At 32.7% G+C, this 23,506-nt stretch overlaps 2 protein-coding genes across 4 annotated transcripts; one reads left to right on the plus strand and one right to left on the minus strand.

Moving 5' to 3' along the window:
- Positions 1-198: 198 nt before the first annotated feature.
- On the minus strand, positions 199-1,669 carry LOC111372236. 3 transcript variants are annotated; one of them, XM_022994466.1, is made up of 2 exons: positions 1,427-1,669; positions 199-905 (listed from the first exon to the last, which is right to left on the minus strand). In XM_022994466.1, the coding sequence occupies exon 2, from the start codon at positions 812-814 to the stop codon at positions 239-241; it is 576 nt and encodes a 191-aa protein (XP_022850234.1). In that variant the 5' UTR covers positions 815-905; positions 1,427-1,669; the 3' UTR covers positions 199-238. The 3 variants fall into 3 exon arrangements, with proteins under 3 accessions (XP_022850234.1, XP_022850233.1, XP_022850232.1); XM_022994465.1 differs by lacking the exon at positions 1,427-1,669 and adding an exon at positions 1,268-1,420 and having other exon boundaries at positions 199-887; XM_022994464.1 differs by having other exon boundaries at positions 211-887; positions 1,427-1,663.
- Positions 1,670-16,023: 14,354 nt separating this feature from the next.
- Positions 16,024-23,399, plus strand: LOC111372237 (UDP-rhamnose/UDP-galactose transporter 6-like). The gene is made up of 7 exons (XM_022994467.1): positions 16,024-16,042; positions 16,167-16,245; positions 16,876-17,095; positions 19,970-20,154; positions 20,240-20,440; positions 20,702-20,863; positions 22,873-23,399. The coding sequence occupies exons 3-7, from the start codon at positions 16,966-16,968 to the stop codon at positions 23,197-23,199; spliced, it is 1,005 nt and encodes a 334-aa protein (XP_022850235.1). The 5' UTR covers positions 16,024-16,042; positions 16,167-16,245; positions 16,876-16,965; the 3' UTR covers positions 23,200-23,399.
- Positions 23,400-23,506: the final 107 nt, after the last annotated feature.

Here is a 23,506-nt window from a genome sequence, read left to right on the forward strand (position 1 = left end):
CAGCCATTGCCCTGAAAATTTGATAATTTCATAGAAACGCTCATTTTAACATTACTGTGGGCTCTGAATTTCGTGACCTTAGTTATCTAAAAAGCATGAAATAACATATAAGATAATGCAATTCATTACTGCAGGAAAGGAAAATTCTAGATTGCTATATTCACATATCCAGAAATGCAAAAACCCAGAATTATTCTTGAGCTATATTTTTAACATAAAAGAAGCATCCAAAGCTCTCTCACCTCATCTCAAATTCCCGGATCTCATAAAGTTCCCCTCCAGATGTATCCGTCCACTGCACTTTCCTCCTTTCCATTTGACTATCAACAGTGTTACTCTTTCCAGATGATTCTTCATGTTCATCGCCATCACCAATCCCCCCAGTGGTAGTAGGTTGAATGTCATTCGATGGTTTCTTTAAGCTACTCTTGAGATCTATCTCTCTATTCCCATTATCATCATCAACAAGATCAGCTGAATCAATTTCATCCTTATTCTCATCAAAAACAGGAGGCTCTGGCGAGACTTCTTTTTGTTGGCTAGAGCCCACTTTCAGAGGGGACGGGCTCTCAAGTCCTGCGGCAGTGTGACCCAAGCACACAAAGGAGGCACACCCGCGGACAGCCCCATTCTTCGCAGAAGCCAGCTGGAGATCAGGATCTGTCCCTTGGTCCACCAACTGGTACTGATTCCACGGCGTCACTCTCATGGGTTTCCCTTCGCTCCTCTGACCCAAAAAAAGAAGGGTTAGGCCCTTACTGTAACCAGAAGCTGAAGAAGAGAAAAACCCTCCTCCTTCCACTGTCAATAACATCAGTTCTTCTCATCAGTTGCACCACCCAATTACTATCTCTCCACTAAGTTAGCCTCAAATCGACCTAAGTCACCTGTTAAATGAAAAATAACTTCAAAAGATGAAACAAATTAACTTTTTCCCCAACTTTCAGTACAATTACATAAATTTATCGAATTCCTGATGAAATGTCAGCGAGATTACAAAATGGTCTGAGCCCATGTCATTGAAAATGGGGAATATACACCAACATGAGTGTAAGTACTAGTTCTACTTCATTTGATGACATCCTCTCCTCGAGATTTACCAACAATACCACCTTAATACGTTGAGATCAATTAAACAAGCATTTCAAAAAATACAGAGGAAAAGGGGGAAAATACTCTCAGATTCAACTAAAAAGGTCCGTGTCCTTGGAAATTGCCAGCAAATAACCTTCCGTCAAACACATGGAATGAAATTTTAAAGATTTACCATGCTTTTTAACTAAAATTCGCCATATTTTCGCAGCGGCAGCAGCTATAAGTCGAAGATCTCTTTACTATGTAACGGGTAGGGAACAGTAGCAACACAACACAAACATGAATATACTTCACTATAGATTAATACAGGATATACAAAGAAGACACTAACAGCGATCTCCGGCGACAATTCACCGGACCAGCGATGCATCTCCTGCTGCCCACAAAAATCTTGAGTAGACGTCTAAAACCAGTAAAATAATTGTTCGAAAAGTTGAACGAAAAAGATTTCCGCTACAATTATAGGCACAGCTGGAGAATTTATTCGAGTGATGAAATGGAATGAGTGCAAAATTGTCATTACAAATTTAAGGAAATATTGGGGAGAGACTGAATCTGATAGCGGGTCCATTGACATTTTGCTTTTTTAATCATCATCATTCAAATGTCGGGATAGGCGGCTTATTTCATTATCAAGAGATGACACAAAGTAATACTAGTCAATCCGATCTTAACAGTCATTGATTATGAATAACATTATTAAGCCCTTGTTTGATTTTCATTACATTATATTCTATTTTTTTCTCTCCTATTTTCAACCACACAATCTTCCATAAAATAATATTACACGTAAATCGAAATTTTTTCTTTCTTTTTCAACCACTCATTTTTCGAAAAATACTATTCTATACATTAAATTTTCCCCGTAATGGGGGCCAAGCAGGGGCTAAATGTCTCAATGTGAAGCTACAAGGACGTCTCAATATATCTACTTATTTTTACCTGCAATTGTTATTGACGTGGATATCAAGATGTGAGCGACTCAATGCATTTACTTTTTCCTATCTCAAAAAAAAAAAAAAATATATTGTGATGACTTGGGTGTCAAAATGTGTCAGATTTACTGGGAAGTTTCAGTATATCTACTTATTTATATCTTTAATAAAGTTATGATTGATGTCGATGTCAAGAGGTGCTAGGCTTGTTAAGGCATCAAATTGTACCTACTTGTTCATGTAATAACGTCGTGCAATAACTTGGTGGAAAAGTAATATTTTGTTTTCCCCTTTTTTTAATTCTAAAATTTGTACTCTCTCTCTCTAGACGGCTCTCATACTTCAATATGCACCATGCCAAACATATCTTTTCTCAGTACCTGGGAGTTTACTGTTTCATGTTTTATTTCACTCTTTTTGCCATTTCCTCACGATCAGGGGCGGAGTCAGAAAAAATTTTCAGTACGGGCAAAATTTACGGTTAAATTTGAAGTGTAAAAAAATTCTCTTTATAACAAAGTGACTCGTAAAAGGCCTATAAAAGTTTTTTTTGGAACCAGCTTAGTTAACCAAGACCTTCGCTAGGCCTTTTATAAAAAGAAAACAATGGCAACCAACTTAGTAATTTTTCTCCAAACCACTATTTCTCCTACAAACTTTTCTCCCAACCACTCTTTCTTATAGGATTCTTTAACTGGGGCAGCCCAAAGTTGAGTGTAGGCATTGGCCTACACTCAACTGTATATGGCTCCGCCCCTGCTCACGGTCATTCAAAATTATTTAACTTCGCAAGATGATCCTTATTGATTCATACAAAATTTCACTTATTTTATGCTACTCTATTTAAAAAATGTAAACTAGTGATACTTCCTTCTCGCTCTAAATCATCTACTTTTGCAAAAAAGGTGGAGAATTAAGGTGTAATTAAAGAAGAAAGGTTGCTTTTGTTTGCTTGTCTGCGGCTGCTTCGCCTTTAGGCACACCTTCTCTCCCATTGTACAGTCTATTGCAATGATATTCATATGCATGCTTGTATACCTTGTACACCACATACTTATATTGTTTGGTTTAGGTTCTTAGAATATAAATAATAACTTATAAATAAGGTCTTCTTTTTATTTTTTCTGTTTTTTATTTTTTGGTTATGGCATGATGAATCATTTGAGAGGGGAGTCATATATTAATGTGATCTAATTGAGATGCATGGGCGGTCCTGAGGCGAGGCAAATTAGGCTCTCGCCTCAGGCCCAAGATCATAAGGGGCTTCATTCCACCCCAGGATTTTTTTTTTATATAAAAAAAAGGGTTTATTTTCTTGAAAATGATGTGGAATTTGATGAGTTTTGTAAATGGGTGTCTACAAATATTCATTTCGTTGTCTTATTTTTGTACAAAAACTTTGTGAAGATAGATATTTATGTGATTGTATTTCTTAAATCCACGTCGTCGTCTTATTTTTGTACAAAAACTTTGCAAAGATATTACTACATTTTACAATTCTTTCATTCTAAATCTGCTTTAAAATGGATAGAAAGTCATATTTTAATCTATATGTATATTTTTGTTTAATTTTAGTTGATAATAAATCTTTAATCAATTATGCCGATTTCTTAATATGCACTTCCACACTTCCCACAAGTTCCTTAACTCTATGATTAAATCTTTGGTTTTGTTATTTTATAATATAAATCCTTTTTATAATATATTTGGTTATTGTTTAAATGCTAGTTTTAAGTTAGCAATATATCGTATAATATACTGATGAATTTTGCATTTACATTGATTTCTCCAGGGCCTAATTTGTGAAATTCGTCTCGAACCCTGACAATCAGATCGGCCCTATCGAGATGATGATGATCTCTTTCGCCGCTCAACTTTATGACTATTCTGCTCAACATGATTGCCTAAAAAGTTGAAATTGAGTCCATGCCCCAAGCAGCTAGCACCGAAAGAAAGACAAAAAGGTATACAATTATGAAGAAGCAATTGACAACCTTGAAATTTATTCAAATTCGTGAAGTTCATTAGAATTTATGATCTATTAAAATTTGAATTGAGGATACCCCTTTAGACATTGTGCATATAACCAAGAGATTTATTATTTTGCAGGTTTTGTTTATTTAATATGAATATTGCTTAGATTTCAACTATATGTTAATTTAATATCTTTTGAATAATGTTATTCATAGTAAAGATTACTGGTAGTTACCTTGCGTGGTATACACATGACAATTTTTTATTGAGTAAAGCTATTCATAATCGTTTACTGCGATAGTCGCCCTATGTAGCATCCTACATGACGATTTGTGATTTGATATATTAATGTAGTAGTTTTTCTTACTTCATATATCAAATCACTAACTGCCAGATGTATACCACGTAGGGCGGTTACAATAATACATTATTCTTTTTTATTTGATGCATGAATATGGTAGTCTTTTATTTCGTTATGCATTATTCTTTTTACAATCTTTTGAGAATAGTAAAATCGATTTTCTCTTAGAGAAACTATAGCATTATTCATACTAAATATCAAAAAAGTTTCTTTCATACAAATAAGTTAATCTTTGTTTTGGCAAGCTAAGCATGTTTGACCTTTTTTATTTAACTGTTACTCTTCATTTATTCAATAGGTAATTCCGAATCCAATTTGTCAATGTTTTTGCCACGCCGTCAACCAGTTCGAGCAAAGCTTGATACCAATTCAACGAACAACATTAAGATACTGATTTTCGCAATTCATAACTTACCATGTATTACTCATTTATATATATTTATAAAATGTTGAGATAGATGGATAAGTTAAGAAATAAGAAGAAAAAGTATAACATGATATAGTTTACTTGGTCACGTGAGAGTTGTATCTCATTGACGTCGGCCTTAAAAAAATAAAAAGTTTAAGACTTAAATACTCAATAAGAAAATGGAATTAAATCGGAATACAACGAGTGATATAAAAGATTTAAAAAATTAAACCCCCCCCTCCCCGCCCCTTTCTTTTTGTAGAAAAATAGAACTTGATAAAATATTAAAATTTGTTCGCGATCATCTACAACCTCAAGTGAACGACCAATCGGTTCTAAGGTTCTTTTATTGATTTTTAAGTTTTCGAACTTTGCAATGTACCGACATGTGTTCTTGACCAAGTTCATGATAGCTCTAGCTAAGCTAACGAATCTTGTATGATTCTCATGATATGGGTAATTTTATTATAAATTTGCAAACATTCTTTTCATATTTTGTTTGGGATGTTTAAAGTGTTAGGTAATATCATGAATTGTTCTAAAATTGACAAGTCAAATGTAACACACACAAAAAATGCATCAAATTCACACTTTTAAAAGCAACAAATCAATTAAGAAAAAAATACGGTAATTAGGGCATCAAATATATGGTTCTTTATGTTTGATTACGAACATAAAAGAATGAGAATGAAAATGGTTCGATTTGGACAATTTTTGAATTATTTTTAAATCAAATCATTTTACACGAAACCAAATCAAACCATTTTTTACAGTTTGATTTGGTGTAAAACCTAAAATATACATATTTCTCTGGCTTGTATTATTCCTATTTATATTAAAGTGGGGAGGAACTAAAAATCCTTGAATGAAATATCTTGAGGAAGCAGATTCTTCCCTCTAATTGATTTGAGATATTGGATTTATTCTTTCGATTGATTGAAATGATTAAAACCCATAACAAAAATTTGTATTCTATACGCATCTCCAATGCTTTATGCTTATTAAAAAGTATATAAATTGCTAGGATAATATTGAAAATATTTTTACTCAATGCAATCAAGTTGAGGTGGCAAAGGGAGGGGGGAAAATGGTCTAGAGCTCTATCTAGATTCATAAGCGTAGTTAGAAATGTTGACTCAACGAAATTTATATTTAATTTTTTTATTTATATTTTGTATCCAAATTTCGATTTAACTTTGTTTTTATTTTAAAAACAAAAGACACATATAAATAAAGTGCATTATAAATGCTCTAATATAATGATGGTAGAGAATTCCTATGAGATATTATATAATTTACTAAACTTTTCTTGTCTAAATAGAATTTATTCTAATGTTATCATGCTCGTGATATTTTATTCATCCTATATTAATAATTAAAATAAGCTTCTGATTGATACAAATTCTTTAAAACTCATTTCCTTCAAACTTATTTTTAAGCACATATTCTCCCAATAAAATAATTTTGTACTTAAGCCCATAATTTTTCTTTACTTTTTAACCACACACCTTCCAAAATTATCACTTTTCAGGAAATTTATTATAAAAGAATCTACATAAAATGGTCCCGAGTTAAAAGTTTCATTGGCAAATATAAAGTTATTCAAAGATTTGCAAATCATATCATATGGTTAAAATGAGAAACATCAATGATTTTGTAAGACTCACAAAGGAGTAACAAGTTGCATGGGATTCCCTACCATAGATGTTTAATTTTATGAATATTGAAGGTAGGTGAGGTGCATTTTCACTTGATGTGAGGCCTCTAAGGGGAAGAAGCCCCAAAAGGGGTGCATCTGGACTTGAAAGGATTGAACCCCATCATTCCTGTCTCCTTTTTAACTAGTAAAATTGTACCTACAAGCATAAAAGTCTCTTACGATTTCCAGATTACACAAAAAAAAAAAAAAAAAAAAATGTTACGTTAATCGAGATCTTAAATTGGTAACGGAATAAAAACTACTTTAGAGACTTATCCACTAAAGCTATATATGGATATTCGATTTTACTTTGATAGATAAGTGAACTACTTCTTGAACTCGAGAAGTTTGATAAGTGATAAAAACTCAGTCAAATAGAATTTTCAAAACTTTAAATAGAGGGTAAAGGAGTAACGATGTTATCTACGATCTACAGAGCAAAATACATTGATGCCCAGTTGAACACATTTTTATAATGGATTATGTCACTCTCCTATCTATTTTTAAATTGTCTCCAACATAATCTCAGTCATAAATTTCTTTGCCGCATATTTCAAAATGTCAAGTACAATTTATAAATTGAAGTACCATGCTAGGGGAATATTTATTAATATGAAAAAAAAAAAAAAAAAAAAGATGTCAAGCACTTTTGGATAGTAAAGTTGTTGTTATTTAAAGTGAATTCATATCGATAAATGTGAATAACCTTTTTTACTGTCAATTTATGCAATAAAATAATGAACAAATTTCTCGAATAATACCAAGAAAAGGAAAATAAATAACGTGATTGACACTACTAAATATTGTCTAAGTTGTCAACAGAGCGAGTAGACCTAAATGTGATGACCATTCATGTTGAATGAATTTTATCGACAACCCCTATGAACTACAAGAACTTTTGAAACTTCATAATTTCTAAGTGAAGTAAATAGTTTCAATATAGTCACTTTGATTTATGTTGGTCACTGTATCTATCTTTGTTTAGTCCAACGAATGGTTTTTGCTTTCTTAGTTTAGGATCAGTATAGAAAACATATAAATAATTTCTTTTGGTGTTATATGACTTCGAATTTGATAAAAACTACTGAAATAGATATTAAACCTTATTCTTCGTATGAACGGTAAATTTGAAACTTGCCGATTTATATACTTGTCAACGATTTCGTACGCTTGCAGGTTTCAACGTAACAAATTTTTGACACCCTCTTCGGAGAATAACGGTTTTAATTTTAGTTTGTTAGTTTACATTAGATTCAATATTTTATTTTTATTTTTTGTTTGTTTATACTATTCATATCACTATCCAATTTCTTTCAATTTTTCTTCTTTTAGGTTGTTAACATTTATGCAATATTATGAAGAAATCGAGTTCGTACTATTGGATCCCCAAATCGAAAGAATATTCAGACAATTTAAAAGAGAAACAAGGGCAATGGTTGAAAATCAGAACCAGATTCAGGATCCGATTCAACAACCACCACTAGCTCCACAAATACCCATTGCCAATGAGGGTCGAATATTAGAGAGGGATTATATGAATTGAGTACCTGCACTAGTGCAACCTATAATTATCTACCGCCCTTCTAACAATTCTAACTTTCACATCTAATCGGATGTCATCAATTTCTTCTAGAATCATCAAGACATCAGGTTCTACGGGAAAGCCATGGAGAATCCACATGAACACATACAAACTTTTCTCATGTTGTGTGAAGTCATCAATCATGAAGGAATGTCAGCAAATGCATTTCGGATGCAATTATTCCTCTAGATCTGAAGGATGCTGCAAGAGAGTGGGTCTGCACATTTCTCCCAAAGCATTTAGTCATGAAATAACATAGTGCAAAAGTTCAAGATGAAATTATTCCGACAATTTTGAGTCCACCAAATTCAGAATGAAATCTGCACATTTAAGTAGAAAGACCTCGAGAGCTATCTAGAGGCATGGGAAAGGTACAATAACTTCTTCAGGAAGTATCCCAATTTTGACATTCCTAAGCTAGCACAAGTATACCTCTTTTACGACGGAGTACTCCAAAAATCAAGAACATGGTAGGGGAGGATCGATAATGACTATGGATGTGGACAATACTTATGAGCTATATGATAGAATTAGAAAATCAATCGACGTGGTCAAGCGACAAGAAAGTCCAAAGGAAAATAGCTTGTATATATATTGTAGACACAGTAACAGTGATGATAGCACATATAGAGATAATAACGAAAAAGCTTGACACTTCTATAAATATGACACAAACTCCAGTTCCAGTGTGCACAGGTTATGGTGCAAATCATAACACTGCAAGCTGCCCTTTGGCATCTACTTACATGGTTCAGCCAATAGAGGTCAATTATGCACAAAACTTCAATAGGCAGCAGAACTACCCCAACAATTACCACCTAAACTGGAACAAACAGCTAGACTCCTTCTCCATATGGGCTACTAATCATGGCCAAAATTATCATAATAGACTACCAAGGTTCCAACAGCAGCAACAACATCCGCAAGAGCGAAGGCCATCTTTGGAAGGTTTGCAACCTCAGTACATCACGAAGACTGAGACCAATTTTCGAAATTAGCAGGCTTCTATCAAGAATTTGGAATGGTGGGTGGGACAGATAGTAGTTGCAATAGCCAATAGACCACAAAGTATCTTGCCTAGCAACATAAAGAAAAATCCACGAGAGTAGATACTAGTAGTTGAGGCAGTGAGTTCTGAATCTAAAAAGTCACCATCATTTATCCTCACCACTCAAGTTCAGGCCATCACACTAAAAGTAGGGTTCGGCTACCGAAATTACTATAAGAAGGAACAATACCGAGAGTAATCAGTTATCTGCAAAGGGCAATGAACAAGTGGAGTATTTTAAAAAATCAATAGAGAATGATCAATAAACGCATTCAGGCAATCTATAGGTTGAGATAACAATTCCTATTAAAGAATTTGCACAACCAGTCTCATTTCATCAAAGTTTGAAAAATACCAGGTTGGAGAAACAGTTCACAAAGTTTCTGGATGTCCTCAAAAAGCTGCATGTTAATGTCCTTTCATTGATGAGATCTTTTAAGTTCTAAACTATTTCGAGTTCTTGAAGGAGATGTTGACTAAGAAGAGGAAGCTATCCAAGCATGAAACAATAGCTCTATTTGAAGAGTGCAGTAAAATCATTCAGCACGGGATCCCTCTCAAACTTAAAGATCCAAGGAATTTTACTCTACCTTGCTCTATAGAAAATTTACATGATATAAATTATTTAGGAGCGAGTATTAATTAATTCCTTTGCCTCTTTATGGGAAATTGGGATTAGGAGATCCTAAGACAGCATTTATTATCCTTTAGCTAGTAGACCAATCACTGAAGCATCCCTACAAAATAGTCAAAGACATGCTTATCAAGGCGTGGGAGTTTATTTTTTCAGTTGATTTCATCATCCTTGACATGAAAGAGACATATTAATTGTTAGTAATCCTGGAAGGTCATTCTTGTCTACAAGTCGAACCTTGTTGGATTTCGATACTAATGAGATAGTCCTGAGGGTAGACAGTAATTAACAGAGTTTCACTATGGAGAATCTAATCAAGCAACCCTTCTAGTTTGAAGATTGTCAACGAGTGGATTATTGGGAGAGATAGGCACGCCAGATACAGGAGAAATTATTGGTAGGGACAATAATGGAAACATGATTGTTTGGAGACTAATGATGAGCCAATGATGTACAATGACTGTATCAAGTATAAGGGTGAGAACTCTGTTTTCAAACCACCATGAAGAGCCTAGAAACAATATGAGTCAAGCTAAGGACTTTAAAATAAAGCTCTTATTGTGAGGCAATCTAATCTTTCTTCCCTTTTATTTATTATGCTTTTTATTTATAGGATAATTTAGATTAGCTATTAGTTTTAGTTAGGAAATCATCACCCACTTCTCGTTTCCCCTTAGGTCCTTGAGATATTAACGGAGTACTGGATGTTTGAGTTAAGTAACACATGTTCCAAATTTTTTATATCCTTAATGTGTTATTTAACGCATTATGCATGACCATGACGTCACAGAATACTTAAGCATAGATTGACTCAAGAGACAACATGACCAATAGAAAAAGCTAGCCATTGAATTTTACGTTATATTGGGGGAGTATTCTCTTTCTTTTCTTCCCCACCCTTTTATATGGGAATTAAAATTTAAGACATTGATAACAATGTCTAATTTAAGTTTGGGGTGGAAAACATGAATTTTCTTTTATTTTGTGTATTTTTGTATGTGCTTTATTGCTTTAGATATTAGAAAAATATAAAAAATAATAAACTAAAAAATTTCAAAAATATTTTCTTTTTGTATGCTTACATGAGTTAGTTGGTATAGATATATTGAGTTATAAATTGATCTATGAATGGTGAATAAATTTTATGTTTAAGTTAATTTTTACTTTTCCATGTGTTTGATATATATTGAGTACATCAATTAAGTTATGCATTTTGTAGGAATAAGTTGATTTCATATTTGGATAAAATGAAATAGTGGACAATAGATGATAAACCCAAAACCAATATATTTTTCATCGTTAGCCCAAATTTAGAATAGTTTGGGGGATTCCACTATAATAGGAATATGTTGAAGTAAATGAGAGTTTCATGTGTGAAATTAAACGGTTTTGTCAGTGGTACAACGGGGTGTACCTAATGGTGTACACCCCACTCACATGGACGAATGACTCACTCGAATAAAATATCCTTTATTTCACATAGGTCCCACACCGATGTGAGTAGGGTGTACACCATTCGGTACATCCCATTATGTACCACTAGACAAATTCGAAATTAAAATCTTGTGTGGATTGTTTGAGATCAACAGGATGAATTTGGGTAAAAGTCTTAAGTTATATGTCGGTTTACTTAGATAGGTGTTTAATGAGAGACATTACATTAATTAATGCATAAAAAAATATTTTATTTGAAAATTTCTGGTCGTAGCCTTTGTGACTCATGTTATTAAGTTTGAAAGGGTGTTAAAACTTGTTGTCTTAAAGTCAACTGACTTGGGAGTCATCGGCCAAAAACTTTTTACATGGCTCATTTAGAAACATTTAAGAGAGAGAATGTTGCGAATAAAGAAAATAAAAAGTATTGAGAAAAATTTGAGAAAAAAATATGTAGAAAATCAGAAAAAGCAAGTGCATGAAATAGAAAACACATCAAATACCTTGGTTAAGTTCCAAACACTTATTTAGTGAAATTTAACTTTTGATAAGGGATTATTAGCCTAATTAAGTTCTGGAGATTAAAGTAATAAAAAATTAAAGGAAAATCCTTGTTTTATTGACATGTTGAACTACAATTGATGAGATTTATCTAAATTAAATATGTGAGGATAATATAAAATTTAACCTTATATCACACACTTGAAAAGAGCGAAAAAATAAGTTTGGGGATTTGTAAATTTCACAAGTGAGGATAAGAACATATTTGACTATTAAAGATTGGGAATGGAACAATTTGTGAATTCATGATACTATGATTAATTATTCACACAGACACGTCATGTGGAAAAGTAGATTTTGATTTCTATATTATAATTTTGAAGTTGTACTTAGATTTAATGTCATGATTTGAATTTTGAGATAAAATGTCAGATTAGCTAGCTAAATATTTTTCGTATGTTTGTTCTATAGTTGGGTTTTAGTTTTGCTTGAGAATATACAAAAATTCTAGTTTGGAGATTAAAAACTTGTTACGTTGAAATTTGCAAGCGTACGAAATCGTTAACAAGTAATAGAAATTAGTGACTTTCGAGTTTATTGTTCCCACGAGAAATAATGTCTAATATCTATTTCAATAACTTTTATCAAATTCAAAATCATGTAACATCAAAACAGATGGTTTGTATGCTTTTTAATAATAATCCTAAATTAAGAAAGCAAATAAAGTATTTATCTAATATGTAAATGTTTGTACTGGAATCGTGAATTCTCCTATTGTCATTTAATATCAATTTTTAATTTGTAATCTAGTAAATTCACGCATTCGAGATAATCGATAATCCACTTTTATTTAATATTCATTTTCAAGATATATTAAACTTATGTTTAAGACGACCACATCCTATTTCTAGTCCAAATTCATATGAAAACATGCACTGATTTACAGGATGTCATACGTATTATTCCTAATACATATTGCTCATGTGTTATTTTGCTGCGTTTTAGATTTATTGTGAATATTCCTACATTACAACAAACAACTTATTATCTAATTGGTGATCAAGTAGTCAAACAATTCAATGGGAACGTAAAACCACCTAAGAAAAATCAATAAATACTAAACTAATTGTTTTAAATAAAAATAAACAAATAATATGGTTTATCATTCATCCAATACAATGAAGACCTTAACCAAACGTTCTTATAATTAAATTATACAAAATTATTGGAAAAACATCACCCGAAAATAAAATGATAGAAGAAGTATGAGAAATCTACGCTCTTGGCTCAAATCATAAAATCGGGCTATGAATATTCAAAATCCTTGTATGGTTCTCCCTCAATTAATGCATAGACTACTTTTTGCAATAGTTCATCACTTTGAATTTTTTCCTCATCCAGTTGACCCCTGGCACTCTCTAAACTTCATCGTGAGGTCTGACACGACTTTTGAGTATTTAAATTTTAGTCCCCAAACTTTGAATTTACTTTATTTTATCCATTCTCTGTTCTTTTTTCAATTCTTCGTCAAAATATGAGTTTCTCCTAATAAAAGTAATAAATAACAAATTAAGCAATAATCCGTCTAAAGAATAACAAAATACTATCATTTAGACCCTCGAATAAGTATAGAAACTACACTAATCAATTTTATATAAAGTTGACATAGCCCGTGAAGTTAACAATGTCTCATCTATCTTGAATAAAAGGAAGATCAATATTAAAAGAGGAGAAAGAAACAAAACAAATAAAAAAATACCAGTGTTATTACTCCTTCCTTGGTGGTGACTGTGGTGGCAGCTAGCGGGTGGGTTCGAGATGATGAATTTTCTTTCATTTTAATTTTTATTTTATCTTTAAATTTATTATTTTCCTTAAATCGTAATGCATAGCACGTTTCTAATTAATGTATTAAACTTTTGTGTAGGTGATGGAAACGTGAAGATTAAATATTTGATACTCTTTTCTTTAGCACAATGTGGTGGGTGGAATTCAACATGCCACCACGAACATAGAGAGAGCCCATGAATGCCACTAGACCAACATTTGCAATATTAATTATTTATTACGAATCAATGAGGCAATTATTGAGAGTTTGGTCATCCCCAACCTCAACTTTGAACTCCATGTGCACAGGGCTCACATCCCACCTTCTAGAGAAAAGTGGCATAAACTTGAGGGTCCCTATCTAGAGATCGATATCATGAATACCTTAATACATGATTTCTTTAGAAATGCGTATAGATCATGTTTCATCCTTAGTCATACTGTCCATATTAAATAATCATAGATCAGCAACGACCTTTCTTCGAGGACCTCGAAAAAGGTCTTATGGGAGGGGACCTTGACGTCACGCTCTATTGGTTATGTGCTGCACCCTTGGTCCGTCCACTAATCCTACTTGGACTATACCATCAAAGTCTCTTCAATCAAGAAAGAAAATTTCTATTACAACTCAAAGAGTCCGTATGACCCCTAGGTCCATCAAATTATCCACCATCCACATGTGTCCTAATCCTCTTAGGATTACACAGCAAAATGTTTTAAAAATAAGTCACATGCTCATTATTGTTCTCACTTCAGCATCAAGAGCCATTGTCAACATCCCAGACCTTTGCTTTAGGTTATAAGAAGCTTTGTTTGTGATCTTAGCCCGAGTCCATGCAATTTGAGCTCGTACGCAGTCAGTTACATATTTTAATATTAGTCGTTACTTTTATCATTTGTGTTACAAATTTTCAACTTAATTTTTATATTAACAATCATACGTCGAAAAAACTATAATTTTAATAACAACTTCATCTTGTATTGAGAAGAACATACGTCGAACAAACTACTACACAAGAACTACCACGTAACAAAAATGTTTCAGAGCATATAAATAATCAGAATTTATTATCAATTGCGGCGTTGTCACAACGAATAAGCCAAAGAGGGGCACAAAGTCGTGGTAAAATTCCAAAATTAGCCGATTGTGATTGCGAGCCTAAAGGGCCGTTCTTCATGGGCTAGAAGTTGGGCCAGGCCCTGGACATAATTTTCAAGCTTACCCCTCAACTTATTGAAGATATATTGAGTAGGTCTCTAACATAATATTATGGTAACATCAGTCCCCAATCACCTTTTTTTTTTTTTTTAAATAACATTTTACGATTTTACTTTTTTTTTTTAAATTTAAATCTTTTAAAAGTGAAATTTACACTTATGTTTAAATAACTAATAATTAAAGGAAAAAATTTTGGTGTACATAATTTATGTACATACGAGTGTTCATACCCCTCACATGGGGTGGGGCCACCTCACACTAGTCCCACTTAATGTAAGGGGTGTGGATATCGTTATGTACATAAATTATATACACCAAGTACAACCTATAAATAAATTAATAAATAAATAAAAACCTATTTAGCCTCTCAAAATAGCCCCAACCCTTTAGAGTATTATCATGAGACACTTTTATTTTTAAAGAGCATACTCATTTCGTCCCATAAGATAGACTTACCTTTTTTTCGTCTTCTCTAAATTATAGATCCCTTTCTTTGTTGAAAAGATGAATGATTTTTAATATACATTTTAAGGTACCTTTTTATCAACAAATATGAATTATTACTATTTTAATCATTATTTAACATAAGAGTTATATATATATATATACACACACATATATGAAAGCAAATTTATCTTTGTTCTACGAACGAAGCATTTTGTAGTTTATAAATTTAGATAACATTTATAAATTTATAGCAGAAATTTTTAAATACTCTAACATACTATTTATCTTTAACCCTTATTTTAGAGAACATGTTACTTTTAAAGAGTCTATCAAAGAAACTCTCACTGATTTTATTTATTTATTTATTTATTTTTCTTATCACTTATATCTCGCCTTCTTCCCTTATTTAAGTTCCTTTTTTACTTTCTTTATTTCTCATACTTTTTTTTAAATTATATATTCACGTATTAAAATATTTTTACAACGCAAATTCAAAACTTTTTTTCTAATTTTTAATCACACATTCTCTCAAAAAATACTATTCAAAACATCATTTTTTTTTCACAATTTTCCTTTATAATAATCATCAAACAGAGGCTAAATATAATGGTAAAATTATCTTTTAATTGGGACTCGAGTACTAAAAGAATGTTATTGACTCAACCGTCAAAATACCCTGAAAAATAGGGACCATGTGGCCCTGTTTATATAGCAGCACTCCAAAATAAAAGATTGAGGATATGTTACCCATTTATTGGGGACCGAACTGTAATTTTACGTAAATATTCCATTTTTTGTAATATTCCTCTTAATTCCCTTAATAATAATAATAATAAATAGTAGCTGAAGAAACAAGAAAAGCAACTTCCCTTTAACTGTAACCTTCCCTTCTCAGTTCTATACATAGTTATATACACATTATATGTATGTAAATACGCACTTATTCGTATAAATACATGCATACAAACTCACATGAAATCACGTTTAACTGATTCTTGTAGAGAGATAAAGCAGCTCTGATTCTGAGGATCTGAAAATCACGCCAAATATCACTTTCATTTCCGTTAAAACTTCTCAGCGGTACTCATTTTTCCTCAATTGTTTTTTCTAACAAAAATCGAACATATTAATGTTAATGATTATCAATGTAATTGATGTTAATTTAAGCATTGGAGTTGAAATAAAGTTTGTGCGTGGCTAGATCTGTAATTTGTGGAGTTGTGGAAGTAGATTTGCGGAATTAAATGAGATCTTAGAAATGGAGGTTTCTGATTTTTTTTAGATCTGATAATGGAATAGTGTAAATTTTGGTTAAGTTATTAAATATGGAAGAGTTTTGGTCCGCTCGGTATTGAAGTGTATGGAAATTTTCTGGTCAATGGAAAATTTTCCTCAATTTTATCGAAATTATGTGCCGTCTAACCTTTTGTTTCCATATTTAGAGTGCTATTGACATGAAGAATTGATCAATTTGATTAAGAAGTTCATTTTCCCTTAATTTGTTTTTTTTTTAATTTCTATATTTTGTTAATTACTATAGCATTGTCGAGTCAAGCATTAATTTCGACCAAAAAATTTTATCCCTCAAGGCAGTGCCTCATTTATTTCACAACTTAATTGTCAATTACTTTTTGCGATTAGTGTTGAAATTGTTGAATGGAAAATTTACTATCTGGCTAATTGGTTCGGTTCTTAATGGGGCTTGTGCAGGAAACTTGAAGCGAAAGTGTGAATTTAGCTTTATGGTGTGGAAGAGTGAAAAATAAACTGTAGACAGTTCTGTAGAAATAAAAAAGGATAATGGCTCCTTCAAGCAAAGCTGAGAAGAAGGCTGCAGTTGATGCAGCAGCATGGATGTTTAATGTAGTCACTTCAGTTGGTATCATCATTGTCAATAAGGCGTTAATGGCTACTTATGGCTTCAGCTTTGGTAAATTTCTTGTCCTGATGGAAGGAGAATTTAATTTTTGAACTTCTTATCATACATTTTATTTGAAAATTTATTTGCCTTATATATGATCAAACTAGAGTGGTACTTTTTACTGTCTGTAATATTCATATCTTGTGATACTTGATCTACTTGTAAGGACATGCTTATTGAAATGAGAGAAATGTTTTCAATAATACGATCTATTTATTATATGACTATAAATATTTTGGTCCTCAGAAGTATCAAGTTTCAACACTTCTGTCTTAGCCCCCGTTTGGCCCCCATTTTCTGGAAATGAAAATGAGTGGAATAGCATTTCTTTGAAAAATGAGTGGTTGAAAAAGAAGTAAAAGTTTTCGATTTACGTGTAATATTATTTTATGAAAGATTGTGTGGTTGAAAATAGGATAGAGAAAAATAGAATGAAATGAAATATAATTTAATGGGGGCCAACGGGTGCTTAAAGAAGTTAACATTACTTACCTTTTGTCCGTGGTAAAATTGATGGAAGACCAGGAATACCAAATATGGTGTTCAGATCCTAGCTTTCGGTTGATTTTTCAACCTTTTCCCTGTTGTGATGCTGAAAATCTCACTTAAAGAAATTGTCACAATAATAAAAGGAGATTTTGTGGAGCCATACTTCACTAGAATTAAGAGATCAGAATTCTTGACTGTTTGAGGAGCAGATGCCTAGAATTGAAATTCATGAAAAATCAATTTGTATTTGAATAAAATTGTTGATAGTTTCAATTCCAAAGCCACAACCTCATTCTGCCAAATGCAGCTTAATAGAGTTCTGTGTATTATGAGATTGATGATGTTGGAGTTGCAAGGTGAAGAGAAAAAGGGAGCCATCACATTTAGTTGGAAAGTAGAGTAACCTAAATACAAACATACACAGGGTAAATTGAGATCTACTATCCAATCTTTGATGTCCAATTTGCTATATACCCAATTAATTGTTGACATATCATTTTAAATTAACATGCCATCAATTTTAATTTCCCACTTTAACAACTATTTAACACTATTGAATACATTCCCCCTCTCACGAAATGATGAGTCAATAATTAATTGGGTAGACGGCAGATTGAATTATTGTACAGTAAAAATTGGATAGTAGATCTCAACTCAGGGTTTGGGTAAGGTGTTAATGGAACCTAGGGGAAATTTAATGTGTGACATTACTATGTGAAGCAATAGATCCATCGTGATTTTGTTGATGTCAAATTGTAGGGATTTGTTTGGAGGGGGTGAGGTTCGGAGTCAGGGGGAAGGATATTGATAGGATGATAAGTTGATCTCATTGGTCACCCAATCTGAAGATAATCTTTGTTAGTTTCATTTTTGATGATAATGTAAATATAGCAACTATAGAGGACTTCATTCTGTTACATTTTTCTTTTAATTGCTTTATTGTTTTATCTTGCTTGGTTGTAATCAATATTATTTTTTAATCTATCCCAATCCTCGTAACCATTTTTAGGGTTTACTGCCTTTTGATTATTACAATCGTTGCAGCTACAACGTTAACTGGTTTGCATTTTGCTACCACAACCTTGATGACGGTTGTTCTTAGATGTTTTTGAAGAACTTATCATACATTTTATTTGAAAATTTATTTGCCTTACATTTGATCAAACTAGAGTAGTACTTGTTACTGTCTGTAATATTCATATCTTGTGATACATGATCTACTTGTAAGGACATGCTTATTGAAATGAGAGAAATGTTTTCAATAATATGAGCTGCTTATTATATGACTATAAATATTGTGGTCTCACAAGTATCAAGTTTCAACACTTCTGTCTTAAAGAAGTTAACATTACTTACCTTTTGTCCGTGGTAAAATTGATGGAAGACCAGGAATACCAAATATGGTTTTCAGATCCTAGCTTTCGGTTGATTTTTCAACCTTTTGTCTGTTGTGATGCTGAAAATCTCACTTAAAGAAATTGTTACAATAATAAAAGGAGATTTTGTGGAGCCATACTTCACTAGAATTAACAGTTCAGAATTCTTGACTGTTTGAGGAGCAGATGCCTAGAATTGAAATTCATGAAAAATCAATTTGTATTTGAATAAAATTGTTGATAGTTTCAATTCCAAAGCCACAACCTCATTCTGCCAAATGGCTTAATAGAGTTCTATGTATTATGAGATTGATGATGTTGGAGTTGCAAGGTGAAGAGAAAAAGGGAGCCATCACATTTAGTTGGAAAGTAGAGTAACCCAAATACAAACATACACCGGGTGAATTGAGATATGTTTTCCAACCTTTGATGTCCAATTTGCTGTATACCCAATGAATTGTTGACATATCATTTTAAATTAACGTGCCATCAATTTTAATTTCCCACTTTAACAATTATTTAACACTATTAAATACAATCCCCCTCTCACGAAATGATGAGTCAATAATTAATTGGGTAGACGGCAGATTGAATTATTGTACAGTAAAAATTGGATAGCAGATTTCAACTTAGGGTTTGGGTAAGGTGTTAATGGAGCCTAGGGGAAATTTAATGTGTGACATTACTATGTGAAGCAATAGATCCATCGTGATTTTGTTGATGTCAAATTGTAGGGATTTGTCTGTAGGGGGTGAGGTTCGGAGTCAGGGGGAAGGATATTGATAGGATGATAAGTTGATCCATTGGTCACCCAATCTGAAGATAATCTTTGTTAGTTTCATTTTTGATGATAATGTAAATATAACAACTATAGAGGACTTCATTCTGTCATATTTTTCTTTTAATTGCTTTATTGTTTTATCTTGCTTGGCTGTAATCAATATTATTTTTTAACCTATCCCAATCCTCGTAACCATTTTTAGGGTTTACTGCTTTTTGATTATTACAATCGTTGCAGCTACAACGTTAACTGGTTTGCATTTTGCTACCACAACCTTGATGACGGTTGTTCTTAGATGGCTGGGATACATACAACCTTCTCATCTACCTCTTCCAGAGCTTCTCAAGTTTGTCTTATTTGCAAATTTTTCTATTGTTGGGATGAATGTCAGTCTAATGTGGAATTCAGTGGGATTCTATCAGGTAATTTTGATGCCCTTCAATCTTGCTGTCTTCTTCCAAATATTTACAGTTTTTTAAGATATTATTATCTCCAATATGAATTCAGATTGCAAAGCTGAGTATGATCCCTGTGTCCTGCTTATTAGAAGTTGTGTTCGACAAGATCCGATATTCGAGAGATACAAAGCTTGGTATTGTGGTTGTTCTCCTTGGGGTTGCTGTCTGCACAGTGACAGATGTTAGTGTTAATGCAAAAGGGTTCATTGCTGCATTTATTGCAGTCTGGAGTACCTCTCTTCAACAGTATGTAAGTTATCCATTCCTGTAAACGTTTTGACCTAGTGAGATGAGATATTCTATTGCCATCACTGAAGAATTTGACTGAAATAGACCTTGACAAGATCTGCTGTGTTCATTACTTGTTGGAAAGAAAATAAATATTCTGTTTGGCCTGAATGTAGTCCTATTTTGTTATATACAATGTGGAGGTTCTCGATTGTGTTTTGCTTTCTAATATTCTGTTGCAAGCTCCAGAGATGGTTCTGTAACTCCGGGTTTGTATATGCAGTATGTTCATTACTTACAACGTAACTATTCGCTTAGTTCCTTCAATCTGTTGGGACACACTGCACCAGTACAGGCTGCATCTCTGCTGCTGTTAGGTCCCTTTCTGGATTATTGGTTGACTAACAAAAGGGTTGATGCCTTTGACTTTAATATACCGTCCATGGTAAGTGTATCTGCACGATATCGTCATATTTTTTTTGTTCTTATTTTTTAACATTGTATTTCAGAATATGGCAAATCTTGATATCTGATTCTTGTTAATTTATGAATTCCGTGCATTGGTGCTACCCCTCCTAACCCACACCACACCTTCCCACCCAAAAATAATAGAAAATAAGAAAGAAGAAATAAAGCAAAAATGGAAAATCCATCCCACACAAGAAAACAGTATTTGGTTAGTAGAATGGTTATTGAATAAGATAATTTATATAATGACTGAAGGATGTGCAATCAAATACACTATGAGCAATATCACCATTCACCCTAAAAGGACATACACTTCATGCGCTTTATAGGTCTTAAATGTTAAATTGGAAATCTTGAGAAGCTTGTAATTGTTAAAGACCATTATATTAAAAGATGGCTTTGGAAGACGAAGTCTTAGCTTTGAAAAACAAGAAGTTGGCTTTGGAAAAAAACTAGTGTAGAATCGTCAGTTTTTAACTAGCTGTAAACCAAAGCATCTAGAACTTTCCCATGTTCTTTATATGAAGAAGTTGTAATTAGACTGAATGGTGAAGAGGAAAGTGCTCGAGAAAATATATCAGCAAAAATTATATGCAGTAGCAGCTCTTTTATCGCTCTCCTCCAAATTTCCATAACTGAAATTCAATGTATCACTATTTTTTTGGCACCTTTGTTTGTTGAGTGCCGAAAATAGATAATGATTGGAATCTGAATTATAATTATGAAATTTGAATATTGATAAAAAATTTGTTCCTGCACGCTCTATTTAAACTGATTTGTTTTGCTCACTTCACTCTAATGATTCAACACTACAATCTCAACTCTTTATATAATGTACGAGAGACACTCTAGAAGAGTTCTTGTGAATCAAAAAGTCAAAGTGTATTAACTTGCATGACTTGCTGATAACCAAGGCCATCTTCCAATGTTGAGACTTCTATTTTTCCGAAGTCATCTTTAATGTTGTAATTATTCTTAAAAAAATTCCCATTTTATTGAAGCTTGCAAATTAATTTTAACAGGTTAGGCATAAGCTACAACAGTATCCTTTGCCCGATTATTATAGAAAAGCAATTGTTTAGTCTCACATTTGTAAGAGGAATTTAGATTATTTATTTATTTTTCCTTTTTTGTTAGGGTGGGGAATACTGCTTAGTAGACACATCGAAGATGAGGTACCTTCGTGTATATTATTCACGGGGACATAGTTTAGTATGAAACTGGAAGAGGGTTAAATTGTAGATTAAAACTTTGAAGGAACACTTTAGATACGAAGGTTTTAGGGTAAGTAGAATTAAAATTACCAGAAATGAAGATGGTAAGATGGATGTGATTCCGTACTAGTCAAAGTAAACTGCCCGTCATTAAGGATAAATTAAGGGAAGGACGACTAAGGTGGTTGGGGTGGAAGGGGGTATGTATTGCATACATCTAAGGAAGCTCCTTCACAGGGTAATGCTGTCCCAATAGACCATGTTAGAAGAGGAAGACGTGATCAAAATTAACATGCCTATTATGGTTAGTACGTTGGATCTTCCAATAATATATGTAGCAATGACCAAATGGGGGCATCGAAAAAGGATTTATATAACCCATCTCAATCTTATATTCGAAATAATGCTTAGCATCTTGTATTTTCCCTCTCAAATTCTATGGGCTGCATCCTCTTTAGTCTTTAAAAACTAATTGACTAAAATTAAGTAGTAACCGTGTGAAGATGGTAGATCTACCAGATATATACTCGTTTTAAACATATTTGATATATTTCTATTGCACAATATAATTCTTTTTGAAATTTTTGTAATATTCTTTCACCTCTTTCTAGAGAGACAAATCAAATAATTGTAGCATCTTATAAACTTAGAGCATTGAGGAAAATCGTCCAATTTTCTGTATCGACATCTGCTTGGTTTCTCAAGACATTACGAAGTGTCATTGTTTCGCATATATAATCTCTCACTGCTCTCCTTCCATTGGCTCCTGCAGGTGTTCATAATCCTTTCGTGCACTATTGCCGTGGGGACTAACCTTAGTCAGTTCATCTGCATTGGCAGATTTACTGCTGTCTCATTCCAAGTTCTAGGTCATATGAAGACCATCCTTGTACTGATCCTTGGATTCTTATTTTTCGGGAGAGAAGGCCTTAATTTACAAGTCGTTTTTGGCATGATCATTGCCGTTTTTGGAATGATTTTGTATGGAAAAGCCTCGTCAAAACCCGGAGGGAAGGAACGACGAAGTCATTCAATTTCCAGAAGCAGCCAGCAAAAGCATGGACTATCAGAACCTTCAGAAGTTGATGAAAAGGTCTAAACATTCTTGCACCTCAAGTTTAACATACAAACGATAGATGATACCAGGAAATTTTTTATCATTGGACTTGAGATATATTTGTCAAAAATCAGTTTTCTAGTGATTTTTTTATACATTTTTCTTAATTTAATTTCTTTGAAGTGGATGGATATATTGTGACAAGGCCTTAATAACTCATTTTTAAGTTTCTTAGTCATAAACGTAGTGATAATTTACTTCTTATTATTTCTTGCACCTTCTATTTATGTGCTTGGATCTTTTAATAAACTGACATTGCATTGGTGCTCGATCTTTTTTAATTAACTTG

Source organism: Olea europaea, chromosome 23 (genome assembly GCF_002742605.1).
Source record: "Olea europaea var. sylvestris chromosome 23, O_europaea_v1, whole genome shotgun sequence".
Classification (NCBI taxonomy): Eukaryota; Viridiplantae; Streptophyta; class Magnoliopsida; order Lamiales; family Oleaceae; genus Olea; species Olea europaea.

What these genes read in the sequence shown, in the direction of transcription:
- LOC111372236 (XM_022994466.1), bottom strand. Translation starts at nt 814, where the DNA reads ATGTTATTGACAGTGGAAGGAGGAGGGTTTTTCTCTTCTTCAGCTTCT.
- LOC111372237 (XM_022994467.1), top strand. Translation starts at nt 16,966, where the DNA reads ATGGCTCCTTCAAGCAAAGCTGAGAAGAAGGCTGCAGTTGATGCAGCA. An exon ending in ATTCAGTGGGATTCTATCAG is followed by an intron (nt 20,155 to 20,239) that starts GTAATTTTGATG and finishes ATATGAATTCAG; the next exon opens with ATTGCAAAGCTGAGTATGAT. An exon ending in ACTTTAATATACCGTCCATG is followed by an intron (nt 20,864 to 22,872) that starts GTAAGTGTATCT and finishes TGGCTCCTGCAG; the next exon opens with GTGTTCATAATCCTTTCGTG.